This window comes from Miniopterus schreibersii (genome assembly GCF_964146895.1).
Source record: "Miniopterus schreibersii genome assembly, chromosome: 1".
In the NCBI taxonomy this organism is placed as follows: domain Eukaryota; kingdom Metazoa; phylum Chordata; class Mammalia; order Chiroptera; family Miniopteridae; genus Miniopterus; species Miniopterus schreibersii.
This window is the reverse complement of record NC_138101.1, coordinates 83310276-83323807: the sequence shown is the minus strand read 5'-3', so window position 1 is coordinate 83323807 and position 13532 is coordinate 83310276. Positions and strand designations below refer to the sequence as shown.

General features: G+C 34.9%; 1 protein-coding gene across 1 annotated transcript in view; it reads right to left on the bottom strand.

Annotated features, from left to right (window-relative positions):
* The window catches only part of DNAJC1 (DnaJ heat shock protein family (Hsp40) member C1), a 195827-nt gene that overhangs the window by 76708 nt on the left and 105587 nt on the right, over nt 1–13532 (bottom strand). The window contains exon 8 of the mRNA XM_081143295.1: nt 12049–12212. Coding sequence (XP_080999421.1) covers nt 12049–12212 — 164 coding nt within the window. The remainder of the gene's footprint in view (nt 1–12048; nt 12213–13532) is intronic.

The window sequence follows — 13532 nt, the reverse complement described above, 5'->3', positions numbered from 1 at the left end:
TCTAATGAGAAAACTATATAGAAGAATCCGGGAAATGAAATGCAGCATGATCATACAGTTCTCCACACAAAAACTCCAATATGACTTCATTTTAACTAATTACATATGCAATGGCCTTATTTCTGAGTGACACATTCGGAGGCACTGGGAGTTAGGGCTTCAATATGTGAATTTGGGGGTGGGACCCATAACACATAACATACAAAATACAGGAAGAAAATAGATCAAGTAAAGGGTGTAAGATCATTTCACTGTTTGAGAAGTGGCAACAAATTAATACAAGATTGTAATAAGTCAAGATGAACACTGAATACCCTATATTACCTACTAAAATAAGAATTAAAAAGTATATAACTATATCAAGTTCATTAAGGGAAGAAGTGGAAATTAAAAATTAACCAATACAAAAAAAAAATAGAAAAAAACCCCACATAAACATGAGGGACAAATAGAAAGCAAATGCTAAGTTGATAAATTTAAAACCAAAAAATGTCAGTAATAATACTAAATAAAAATGAATTCAATGCTCACCTAAACACCGTAAACTTAAGAATAAAAAACTATATACAAACAGAAGGCAGTTATAGATATCTTGAAAATACCTATCTATTAGGAAACTGAAGATGAGTCAAAGAAAGAATCACAAGGGAAATTAGACTGTTCTGAACTGAAAGAAAATGAAAAGATGATATCAAAAATTGTGGGACACAGCTAAAATATAATATAAATATATAAATATAAAAATATAAAACTCTAAGTTTAAATAAACCAGTGTTCAGAGGAAATTTACAGCATTAGCACTTAGAAAAGAAGGAAGTTTTAAAATCAATGACCTAAACTTCCACCTTAAGAAACTAGAAAATGAAGAGCAAATTAAATTCCTAATAAGTAGAGGAAAAAATTAATAAGAGAAATCAATAAAATACAAAACTGAAAAACAATACAGGAAATCAATAAAACCAAAAGCTGATATTTAAAGAAAATTAGTTAAATGGATGTACTTCTGTTGAAACTGACCAGAAATAAAACAGAAGACACAAACTGCCAATATGAGAAATGAAAGAGAAGACATCACTACAGATATTAATATGACAATAAAGGAATATTATAAACAACTTAAGCCATTCAACAACTTAGATGAAATATATTCAAACCCCTTCGAAGATATAAATTACCAATGCTAACTTAAGAAAACAGATAAATTCTACACAAATGCATGTAGAAAAGAGTAGGAAACACTTTTCAATACATTCTGAGGGGCCATCATCATCTGATATGAAAAACAGAAAAAAAATATTAAAACAAAATTATAGACCTATCCCTTGTAAGCACAGATATAATTTTTAAGAAAATATGCACACAAAATTCACAACATATAAAAATGATAATACCTAATGACTAAATGGGGTTTATTTTAGAAATGCAAGGCCAGTTTAGCATTTTTAAATCAATCCATTAAATTAATTATATTAACAGATAAAAGAAAAAGATCATATCATCACCCTATTAGATGCAGAAAAAAATTGACTAAATTCAACATCCATTCATAAAAATACTCTCACCAAACTAGATATAGAGGGACTTTTCTGAGCTTGATGAAGAGCACCTAAAAGGCTTGGGCTGACATCATTTTTAGTGATAAAAGATTGAAAACTTTCCAAGATCAAGAAGGAGATAAGGATGTCTTCTTCTCTAATTACTTAAAATAAACACTGGATTGGAGGCTGTGTCCAATTAAAAAGCAACAAAAAGACATACAAGGTTTCCAATTGTACAGAAAGAAATAAAACTGTCTTTATTTACAGGCAATATAGTCATCCATGTAGAAAATCCCAAGGAGTCTATATATATAGGCTACTAGGACTAATAAGTGAGTTTAGTAAAGTTGCAGGATTAAAAAAAAAAAAAAATCAACGGACAAAAATCAATTGTATTGCCATATATTCATAAAGAACCATAAGAAACTGAAATTAAAAATATAATTTAGAATATTATAAAACATATGAACTATTCATGTATAAATCTGACAAAAGATGTTCCTAAGAAAAATTAGAGAATACTTAAATAAAATGAAAGCTATACCATGTTCATGGATAAAAAGACTAAACATTTTAAAGAAGTCAATTTTCCTCAAATTTATTTACAGATTCAAATCCTGTAAAAATTTCAGGAGAATTTTTTGTAGAGACTGGCTTGATTCTAAATTTTATATATAAATACAAAGAAATTAGAGCAGTCAATAAAATTTTAAAAAGAACAATGTTGGAGGATTTACACTATCAGATTTCAAGGCTTACTAATAGCTTATTAGCAAGACAATTTATATTAGTATAAATATAGACATATTGATTAATAGAACAGAATAGAGAACCCAGTAATAAACCAATACACATATGGTCAATTAATTTTCAACAAAGGCACCATGGCCATGCAATGGGTAAAGGATAACCTTTTAAAGAAATAGTGATGGAACAATGGATGTTTAAAAAAAAGTATAAACTTCAACCTTACTTCACACTATAATAAAAAATTAGCTTGAACTCAATTACAGAGCTAAATATATGAGCAAAAACTAACGAGAACCTTTTAGGTGAAAACACAGGAGAAACTCTTAATGACTTTGGATTTGGCAAAGATTTCTTAATTAAGCCATAAAAAGAACTTAGCATAAAAGAAAAAAACTTCATAAAATGAAAATCTAAATTTTAAACTTCTCTAATGAACACTATTACTAAAATAAAAAGCAAGTCATGTCCAGCTGATGTGGCTCAGTGGATTGATGTTATCTCGAGCACCAGGAGGTCATGATTCCATTCCTGGTCAGGGTATATGCCTGGGTTTTGGGCTCAATCCCCAGTAGGGGGCATGCAGGAGGCAGCTGACCAATGAATGACTCTCTCTCATCACTAATGTTTCTGCCTCTTTCCCCCTTCCCCTCCTCTCTTTCTAAAGAAAAAAAAATTAATACAAAAAATTTATTAAAAAAAAAAGCAAGTCATAAACTCAGAGAACATATTTGCAAAACATATAGGAGACAAAGGACTTGCATCTAAAATATATAAAGAACTTTGAACTCAATAACACAAAAAATGGGAATAGATGGCTTCCAGTCAAGATGAGGGGTAGATAAACTCTATGCTCGCCTCCTCCCAATGGCCATGTCAAAATTAAAAACTAAATTACAGAACTATCATTGAGAACTACCCAAAAACTGGCTTAACAGAATTCCTATAACTGAGGATATAAAGACGAAGCCACACTGAGACTGGTAGGAGGGGCAGATATGCAATAAGGCAAAGTCCCCCACACAGTGTGGTGGCAATCCCTCCTAATAAGTGAGAGGTCCCAGCCCCACACCAGGCTCCCCAACCTGGGGCATCAGTGCTGGGAAGAGGATTCCACATAACATCAGCCTGTGAAAACTAGTAAGGATAGTATCCCAGAGACAAGGGCTATGGGAGACCAAGGTACTGCAGGACTTAAAGATACAGCACACAGACTTAGTAACTCACAAACTCACTTGCTCAAAGCCCAGCGCAGGGGTAACTTAAAAAGCGCCAGGGGTATATGGGGAGAAACTAAATTGACTAACCTCAGGGTGAGACATGAAGGGGCAGAGGTTGAGGCATCTTTCTCCGGAGATGGAAGTGCTGGCAAGCACCACTGTTCCATTGTTGAACTCTTGTTCTACCCAGACTACAGGTGCAGGCAGGAACCAGTCAGTAATCAAAACACTCCCTACAAACAAAAGCCCTGGACCAGATGGCTTAGGTAAATTTTAATAAACATTAAAAGAAGAATTAATACCTACCCTTCTCAAATTATTCTCAAAATTGAAGAGAGAAGGCTCCCAAACTCATTTTACAAGGCCAGGATTACCTTGATACCAAACCAGACAAAGACACTACACAAAAAGAAAATTATAGGCCAATATATCTGATGAACATAGATGCAAAAATACTCAACAAAATATTAGCTAACTGAATTCAGCAATACATTAAAAAGATCATATACCATGATCAAGTGAGATTTATTTCCATTGCAACATTGATTCAATATCTGTAAGTCTATTAACGTGATACACCACATAAACAAAATGAAAGATAAAAATCACATGATCATATCAAAAGACGCAGAAAGAGCATTTGACAAAATCCATCCATTACTGTTAAGAAATCTCAGCAAAGTGGGGATAGAGGGAACACATGTCAACATCATAAAGGCTGTATATGGCTAATAACATGCTTCACAGTGAAAAGCTGAAAACTTTTCCTTTAAGATCAGTAATAAGACAAGGATGTCCACTTAAATCACTTCCATTAAACATAGTATTAGAAATCCTAGCCACAGCAATCAAATAAGAAAACTAAATAAAAGGCATCCATATTGGAAAGAAGTAGAACTGTCATTATTTGCAGATGACATGATATAGAAACCCTAAAGGTTCCATCAAAAAACTATTAGGACAAATGAATTCAGTAAAGTAGAATACAAAAGTAATATCCCGAATTTGACTGCACTAATAATAAACTATTAAAAGAGAAATTAAAAAAACATCCCATTTACAATTGCATAAAAAAATACCTAGGAAAAAATTTAACCAAGGAGTTAAAAGACCTGTACTCAGAAAAGTACAAAATATAGTGAAGAAAAAAGTTGAAGAAGATACAAATAAATTAAAGAATATACTCTATTCACAGATAAGAATAACTAATATTGTTAAATGTTCATACTACCCAAAACAATCTACAGATTCAATGCAATCCCTATATTAAAATACCAATGAACAAGTAGTCCTAAAATTTCTATTAAAAAAACCACAAAAAACACTGCAAAAGACCCCCAATAGCCAAAGCAATCTTGACAAAAAAGGACAAAGTTGGAGGTATCATGCTATCTAATATCAAACTACAAGACTATAGTAATCAAAACAGCATTGTACTGTCTTCAAAACAGACACATAGATCAATGAAATAGAACGGACAGACCAGAAAGAAACCTATGCCTATATGGCCAACTAAATATATGAAAAAAGGAGGCAAGAATATATAATTAGGTAAAGACCATCTCTTCAATAAATAAACTCTTTGACATGGCTTTTAGCAATGTTTTTTTGGATATGTCTCCCTGGGCAAGTGAAACAAACAAAAAATAAACAAATGGGACTAAACTGAATTTAAAAGTTTTTGCAAAGAAAAGAAAACCATCAACAAAACAAAAAAGCAACCTACTGAATGAGAGAAGATACTCACCAATAATATATCCAATAAGGGTTAATATTAAAAGTATATGAAGAACTCATAAAATTTAACATCGGGGAGATTAAAGATGGCAGCGGACTGAGTGGAAGATACACTGACACTCTTCCTGGACCAAACTGGAATTACAACTAAAGTATAGAAAAACCATCCTGAATAATCAACTGCAACTGAAGATGAACTAGCTACAGAGCACCCTCATAACCAGTGAGGAGAAGTGGAGACAGCACAGAGACTGGTAGGAAGTACAGAGGTAAGAAAGGGCTGGCAGGGCTCCCACAGGCAGCAGCTGAAGGCCAGGAGAGAGGTCTCAGCTGTAGGGGGTTCCCACTGAGGACTCTGGGGCCTAAACCCCAGGCTGGGCTTCCCAGCCAAGAACACCAGAACTGAGAAAGGTGCCCACATAACATCTGGCTGTGAAAAGCAGCAGGGTTTCTGTCTGCCAGGAAGAGGCAGCTGGAAATGCAGGTACTCTCTTTAAAGAGCCAACCCATGAAGTTTTGTGTACAGCTACTCACCTTGGGTGCCAGCAGAGGGAGGGAAGAGTGGACTGGAGCTATGGGAGGAGAATCTAGGGTTATGGGCTCTGGAGATAGAACTCAGAGGGCACCCCTCTGGATTCCTGTGCCAAGTCATTCCACAATACTGCAGAGGACATTATTCTCGGAGGGGGGGGGAGGGAATTGCCTCATCATGCTAGAAAACCTCTCACCCTACCCTAAGGAGTTTCTAAAGTCTAAGGCTCGTTAAGAGACATAACAATCAGCCACCCCACCCAGTGGAGTTTCTACAGCTTGAGGCTCATTAAGAGAATCAGATTAATCAGCCTGCAGGCAGAGGCAGACTTTGGTGTGCATCTTGGTCCTGTCCAACAACACCAAGGCCCAGAAGAGGAGCCCTCAAACCCAGGGTTGTTGATAGCTCCAAACATGGTACTCAGGGCCAGTCAAAAACTGCGTGTGACATCAGCCTGCACCAGAGACCCTCCAAAAAGACTGAGAGTCCTAGCAGATCTACCTAGTACATAGAAATAAATCAAGGCAGGCAGCCAAAATGGGGAGACAAAAAAACAAGTCCCAAATGAAAGAACAAGAGAAGTCTCCAGAAAAAGAGCCAAATGAAATGGAGAGAAACAATCTCTCAGATATAGAGTTCAGAATACTGATTGTAAGGATGCTCAACATCATGAAGAAAGATATGGAAACTATGAAGGAAATTAAGAATGACATAGCAGAAATAAAGAATACATTGGAAGGAATAAAGAGCAGATTAGAGGAAGCTGAGGATCACATCAGTGAATTAGAGGACAGGATAGAAAAAAATCACTCAGAGATCCAAAACAAAAAATAATTAAAAAAAACAGGACAGTCTAAGGGAGCTGTGGGACAACATAAGATGTAACAATATTCACATCATAGGAATGCCAGAGGAGGTCGAAAGTAAGCAAGGGTTAGAGAACCTGTTTTAAGAAATAATGGCAGAAAACTTTCCTAACCTGGGGAAGGAAAAAGTCACACAAGTTCAGGAGGCAGAGAGAGTCCCAATCAAGAAGAACCCAAAGAGGACCAAGCCCAGACACATCATAATTAAAATGTCAAGAATTCAAGACAAAGAGAATCTTAAAGGCAGCTAGAGAAAAGCAATCTGTTACCTACAAAGGAGCTCCCATAAGGCTGTCAGCTGACTTCTCATCAGAAACTCTACAGGCCAGAAGGGAATGGCATGAAGTATTCAAGGTAACGCAAACCAAGGATCTGAAACCAAGACTACTCTATCCAACAAGGCTTTCATTCAATACAGACAGTGAAATAAAGCGCTTCCCAGGCAAAAAAAGGGTAAAGGAGTTTATCACCACCAAACCAGCATTGCAGGAAATGTTAAAGGAACTGCTGTAATTAGAAGCAGAAATAGAGAAAGAGAGACATAGGCATAAAGAATTAAAATGGCAAGAGATAAGTATCTATCAATAATAACCTTAAATGTAATACAAGTCCCTACAAGTTCAAGAAGATTGAAATCATATCAAGCATTTCAGATCATAATGGCATGAAATTAGAAATCAACTACAGTAAAAACACTCAAAAACATACAAACACATGGAGGTTAAATAGCATTAACTTTATTAAACATTGAGTGGGTTACCAATAAGATCAATAAAGAAAGAAAAAGCTTTCTGGAAACAAATGAAAATGAACACATAACCCCAAATCTATGGGACACAGGGAAAGTAGTCCCAAGAGGGAAGTTCATAGCACTACAGGCCTACCTCAAAAAGCAAGAAAAATTTTTAGTAAACTATCTAACCCTACAACTTAAAGAATGAGAAAGCTCCTCTGTGAAGCCGTCTGGACCATGGCTTTTGTTTGCTGGGAGTTTTTTTTATTACTGCTTCAATTTCATCGGTTGTTATTAGCCTATTCAGGTTTTCTGATTCTTCCTGATTCAGTTTTACATGATCTCACTCATATGTGGAATTTAAAAAAACAGACTGAGGAACAAAATAGATCCAGAGACATAGAAGAATGGAATAGACTGATGAATCTCAGTGGGAAGGTGGGGGAGTGAGTGGGGATAGATTAATCAAAGAACTTATATGCATATATACATTAACCCATGGACACAGACAATAGTGTGCTGAAGGCCTGGGTGGGCGGGGCAGGGGTGGATGCAGGGTGGAGGGGATCAATGGGGAAAAAAGGAGGGATATCTGTAATACTTTCAACAATAAAGATAAATTTAAAAAAAGATAAAATAAAAAATAAAACACCACCAAAACCACAAACACTCCCATTAAAAAATGGGCCGAGAGCCTGGCAGGGCATGGCTCAGTGGTTGAGCATTGACCTATGATCCAGGAGATTGTGGTTCAATTCTCGGTCAGGGCACATGCCAGGTTGCAGGCTTGATCCCCAGGCAAGGAGTGTGCGGGAGGCAGCCGATAAATGACTCTCTCATCATTGATGTTTCGCTCTCTCTTTCTATCTCCCTCTCCTTTCCTCTCTCTGAAATCAATAAAAAAAAAATGGGCGGAGGACCCAGATATTTCTGTAGAGGTCAACAGACATATGAAAAAATGCTGCATATCACTAATTATAAGGGAAATGCAAATTGAAACTACAGATATCACCTCATATCTGTCAGAATGACTATCATCAATAAATCAACAAACAAGTGTCAACAAGAATGTGGACAAAAGGAATCCACAGGTACTTTGGTGGGATTGGAAATTGATGTAGCCACTACAGAAAACAGTATGGAGGTTCCTCAAAAAATTAAAAATAGAACTATCATATGACCCAGCAATCCCACTCTTGGGCTCTTTTTCGAAGAAAACAAAAACACAACTGGAAAAAGATATATGCACCTCCATGTGCACTGCAGCATTATTTACATTACTTAATGTATGGAAACAACCTAAATATATATCAATAGATGAATGGATAAAGAAATTTTGGTACATCTATACAGTGGAATATTACTTGGCCATAAAAAAGAATGAAATCTTATCATTTGTCAAAACATGGATGGTCCTACAGGGTATTATGTTAAGTAGAGTAAGTTAGACAGAGAAAGACAAATACTATATGATCTCACATATGACTTCACTTTGTTAGTGGAATCTAAAAAAAGTGAACACAAAAAATGCCCAAGATCACAGATAAAGCAAACATATGGCTGCTAATCAGAGGTGGGGTGTAGGGGTGGGTGAAATGACTGAAGGGGGCCAAAGGAACAAACTTCCAGTTATAAAATACACAGGTCACAGAGATGTAATGTATAGCTTGCTAAGTATAGTTAATAATACTGTATGGCATAGTCGAAAGTTGGTAATAAAGTAAATCTTAAAGGGTCTTATCACACAAATTTTTTGTAACTATGTATGGTGACAGATGCCAAGCAGATTTACTGTGATGAAAAAAGTTTAATAAGTAATTTTAATGATGAAATATAAAAAACTTATAGATGAAGCTTTTTTGAGATTATAAATAAAACAAGGATACCTATCATCACTCCTAATCTACATGTATTGGAGATTCTCAGTACAAAAGAGAAAAAACCCACATAATACTCAGAGAAACTATTAGAATTTTCAAAAATTTAGAAAGAATGTTTGGTACAAAAATCAACTGTATTTCTACATACCAAACATAGTTAGAACATGAAATTTAAGTAACAATATTATACACCAAGTTATCTAAAAACACTAAATACTTAGAAGTAAATTCAAGGAAAAAAATGTGTAGTATGTACACACAAACAGCTGCAATACATATTTAAATTTTTTTTTTAAGATCTAAATGAATGAATTTATTCATGGGTTGTAGAGTCAATGCTGTATGAATGCCAATTCTTCCAAAATTGATCTATATGGTCAATGTAATTCCAACTGAACATGGCAGCTAAAAAATTTGTGGAAACTGTTACTTTAAAAAATTATACAAAAATGTAAAGTGGCAATCTTATAGAAGGAAAACAAAGCTGGAAAATTACTGTACCAGATACCTATTATGAAGCTACCGTAATTAAGACTGTGTGGTATCAGCACAAGGATAGACAAGTAGATTAGTGGAACAAAGTAAAAAGTCTGGAAATAGACCCATATGTTAACAGACACTTGTTTTATGACAAGTGGACATATTTGTTGAGCTGTAGGATGCTGTCTTTTTATTAACTGGTATTGGGTAAATCAGTTTGGAAAACTTTTGAAAAAAATTAAACTTGATCATTACCTTACACCCAACACAAAAATCAACCCCAGGGCATAATTGATCTTAAATGTAAAAAGTAGAATATTAAAGCTTAAAGAAGGATTTGAAAATATCTTTATGACCTTGAGGTAGGAAAATATTTCTTAAACACAACACAAAAAACACCAACTAAATGACAAGAAAAGATTGATGATTAAAATGAATAATTTTGTGTCCATGGGTTATGTGAAGGCCTGGGGAGGGGGTGGAGGAGGAAGTCAATGGGGGGGGGGGAGGAAGGGCACATTTGTAATACTTTCAACAATGAAAATAAATTTTTAAAAAATCAGTAATTCTGGCCATCAAAGGACACCATTAAGAGAGTGAAAAGGAAAGTCAGAGTGGGAGGAAATATGTGCAAAACGCATTTATGAAATCCAAAACGAACTCTTCAGTATGAAAAAACACAGGCAACCCAATACAAAAAGACTTGAAAAGGCTCTTTATATAGGAGGATATCAGTGTTTAATAAACTCAGTCTAATTCATCAAAGGATATGCAAATTGAAACATAGATATCACTACATAACTTACCATAATGGTTAAAATATGAAAGACTTGACCAAGTGTTGGCAAGGATGTAGAGTAACTGGTATATCCTGCTGTTTAAGTATAAATTGATATAAACATTTAAAAAAAAACTTTAGAAGTATTTACTGAAGTTGACCTGCAACACAACTCCAAAAATAGAAATTTACATTTTCTGTACTAAAAGTATAATATTACGTTCACAGGAAAGTTATTCATTATGGCCCCAAACTGCAAACAATGCAAATCTCCAACAAATAAATAAATTGTGCTATATGTATTATGCAGAAATAAAAGTGAATAAACTACTGCTAAACACAATAATGAATGAATCTCACAAATATAATATTGAATAGAGGAAAGCAGATAGAAGAGTACATATAGCATGTGTTCTGGACAGAATGTGTGTGTTCCCCTCAAATCTCTATGTTGAAATCGTAATTCCCATTGTGATATGCCCTCATAAATGGGATTAATGCCCTTATCCCAAATGGAAAGAGACCCCAGAGAGCTACCTCACCTCTTCTGCCACATAAAGACACACACAGCAAGAAGACTGCTGTCTATGAATTAGGAAGAGCACCCTCACCAGACACCAAATCTGCTGATGCCTTGATCTTGGACTCAGAATTGTGAGAAATACATAAATGTTTGTTCTTTAAGCTACCCAGTCTGTTATATTTTTGTTACAGCAGCCTGAATGGACTAAGGATGATTCCATGTATAAACTTCAAACAGCAGGTAAAACTAATCTATGATGTTAGAAGTCAGGATAATCATCATCTTGCTGGAAGAAAAGAAGTGACAGCAGGAAGCATGAGAAAGGCTTCTGGGCAATGGTAATGTTCTATTTCTTCCTTCCTTCCTTCCTCCCTCCCTCCCTTCCTATTGGGTGACATTGGTTAATAAAATTATATAGGTTTCAAGTGTACAATTCTATGATAGAGCATCAGTACGAGGCATTTTGTGTTTACCACTGAAAGTCAAATCTCCATCACCAAATATTTGACCCTTCTTACAGTTTACTAAACCCCTCCCACCCCCTTCCCATCTGGTAACTACCATACTGTTGTCTGTGTCTATGAATTTTTGTTTGTCTTGTTCGTTTATTTGTTGCTTTCAGTTTTACATCCCACATATGAATAAAATCATATGGCTGAGTCTTTCTGACTGACTCATTTCGCTTCTCATGATATTCTCAAGAGCCATTCATGTTGTTGCAAATGGCAGTATTTCATTCTTTCTTATGGCTGAATATAATTTTATTGTATATATATATATATACACCACAGCTTCTTTATTTAATCATCTATCAAAGGACACTTTGATTATTTCCATGCCTTAGCCACTGTGAATAACAGCAATGTTCTATTTCTTGATTTTGGAAATGGTTAACTAGGTTTTCTTGTGGTAGATCACTGAGCTCACTGAGATATATAGCTATGTATCTATATTTTAGGTACTTTTCTGTATGTATTTGACTCAGTTAAAACAAATTTTCAAAAGTTTATTTACCTGTTTTTTCTGTGCTCTGTTCCTGTTTTCCAGCCAATAATCCATTTGTTCCTCGATTTCTTCTATAGAAGTTCCATGATCATATGATTGAATATATGTACTTTCCAAAGGCATATACACAGGAAATTCAGGTTTTGGTTTTTTTACTTTAACTTTCTTCGGCTCTAAAAAATGTTTAAAAAAAACAATAAAAGAACCAAAATAATTTTTAACATTTTATTCATAGACCATATCTTGAAAGAACACATATTGTTCTTTCATCAAAATATTTAGCTGTAAGTTTTAATGTGCATTATCCACTGGACTGTTTTAAAATAAAACTCGGAGGCCCTGGCCGGGTAGCTCAGTTGATTGGAGCATCATCCTGATACCCCAAGGTTGCAGGTTCAATACCCAGTCAAGGCACAAACAAAAAGCAACCAATGAGTGCATAAGTGGAACAACAAATTGATGTCTGTCTGTCTCTCTCTCTCATCATTAAATAAAAAGCAGAACAAAAAAACCCCTCAGAGATTCTAATGATGAGATAATGATTATGATATAACCACCATATCAATTTGTATACATCTTTAGTTTTCAAAGTACTTTCCATATAATTTCACTAACATGTGGAATCTAAAGAACAAAATGAATGAACAAAATGGAAACAGACTTATAGATACAGAGAACAGATGGGTGGATGCCAGAGGGGAGTGGAGGGGAACTGGGGCGCTGGGTGAATAAGATGAAGGAATTAAGAAGTACTAATTAGTAGTTACCCTAGGATGTAAAGTACAGTGTAGGGAATAGAGTCAACGATTCTGTAATGACTATGCATGGTGCCAGGTAGATACCTGAAATCCTGGGGGAGCTCTGTGAAGTATATGATTATCTAACTGAACACTAGACACTCAAAATGAACACGAAATAACACTGAATGTAAACTGTAACTGTAAAATTTTTAAAAATTGGGAAAAAAGCACTTTACACGAAACATTTAATTTTGGCATAATTGAAAGAGCCTGGTCATTAGTGTTTTAATCCTACCTTTACCACCTAATAGTTACATAATATTGGGCAAGTAACTTAACTCTGTGATCAAGTGTCATTTTCTCATCTGTAAAAGAAAGCTAAATCTAATCTCATAAATATGATGTGAGAAAAATGATATATCCCCTATCAAACTACCTGGAACAAAATGGTATACATTCATCTTTTCAATATTTTACAAAGGCAAAATTAATCTGGTGGCATCAGAGGTAGCTATCAACAAATAGTTATCAACTGGCTCTTCATTAAATCCCATTTTGATTAGAGAGTTACCCAGAGAAGCAACTCCATTCTTAATTACTATTGTCAAACTCACACAGCCTTATAACCATATCTTTACCATCCTGTGTGTGTATATGTGTGTGTTCGCATGTACTACAATTTAATAAAATTAATATATTGGCATAGGAATAGACAAAATCCCGGAAGAGAATAGAGAACCTATAAATATTTCA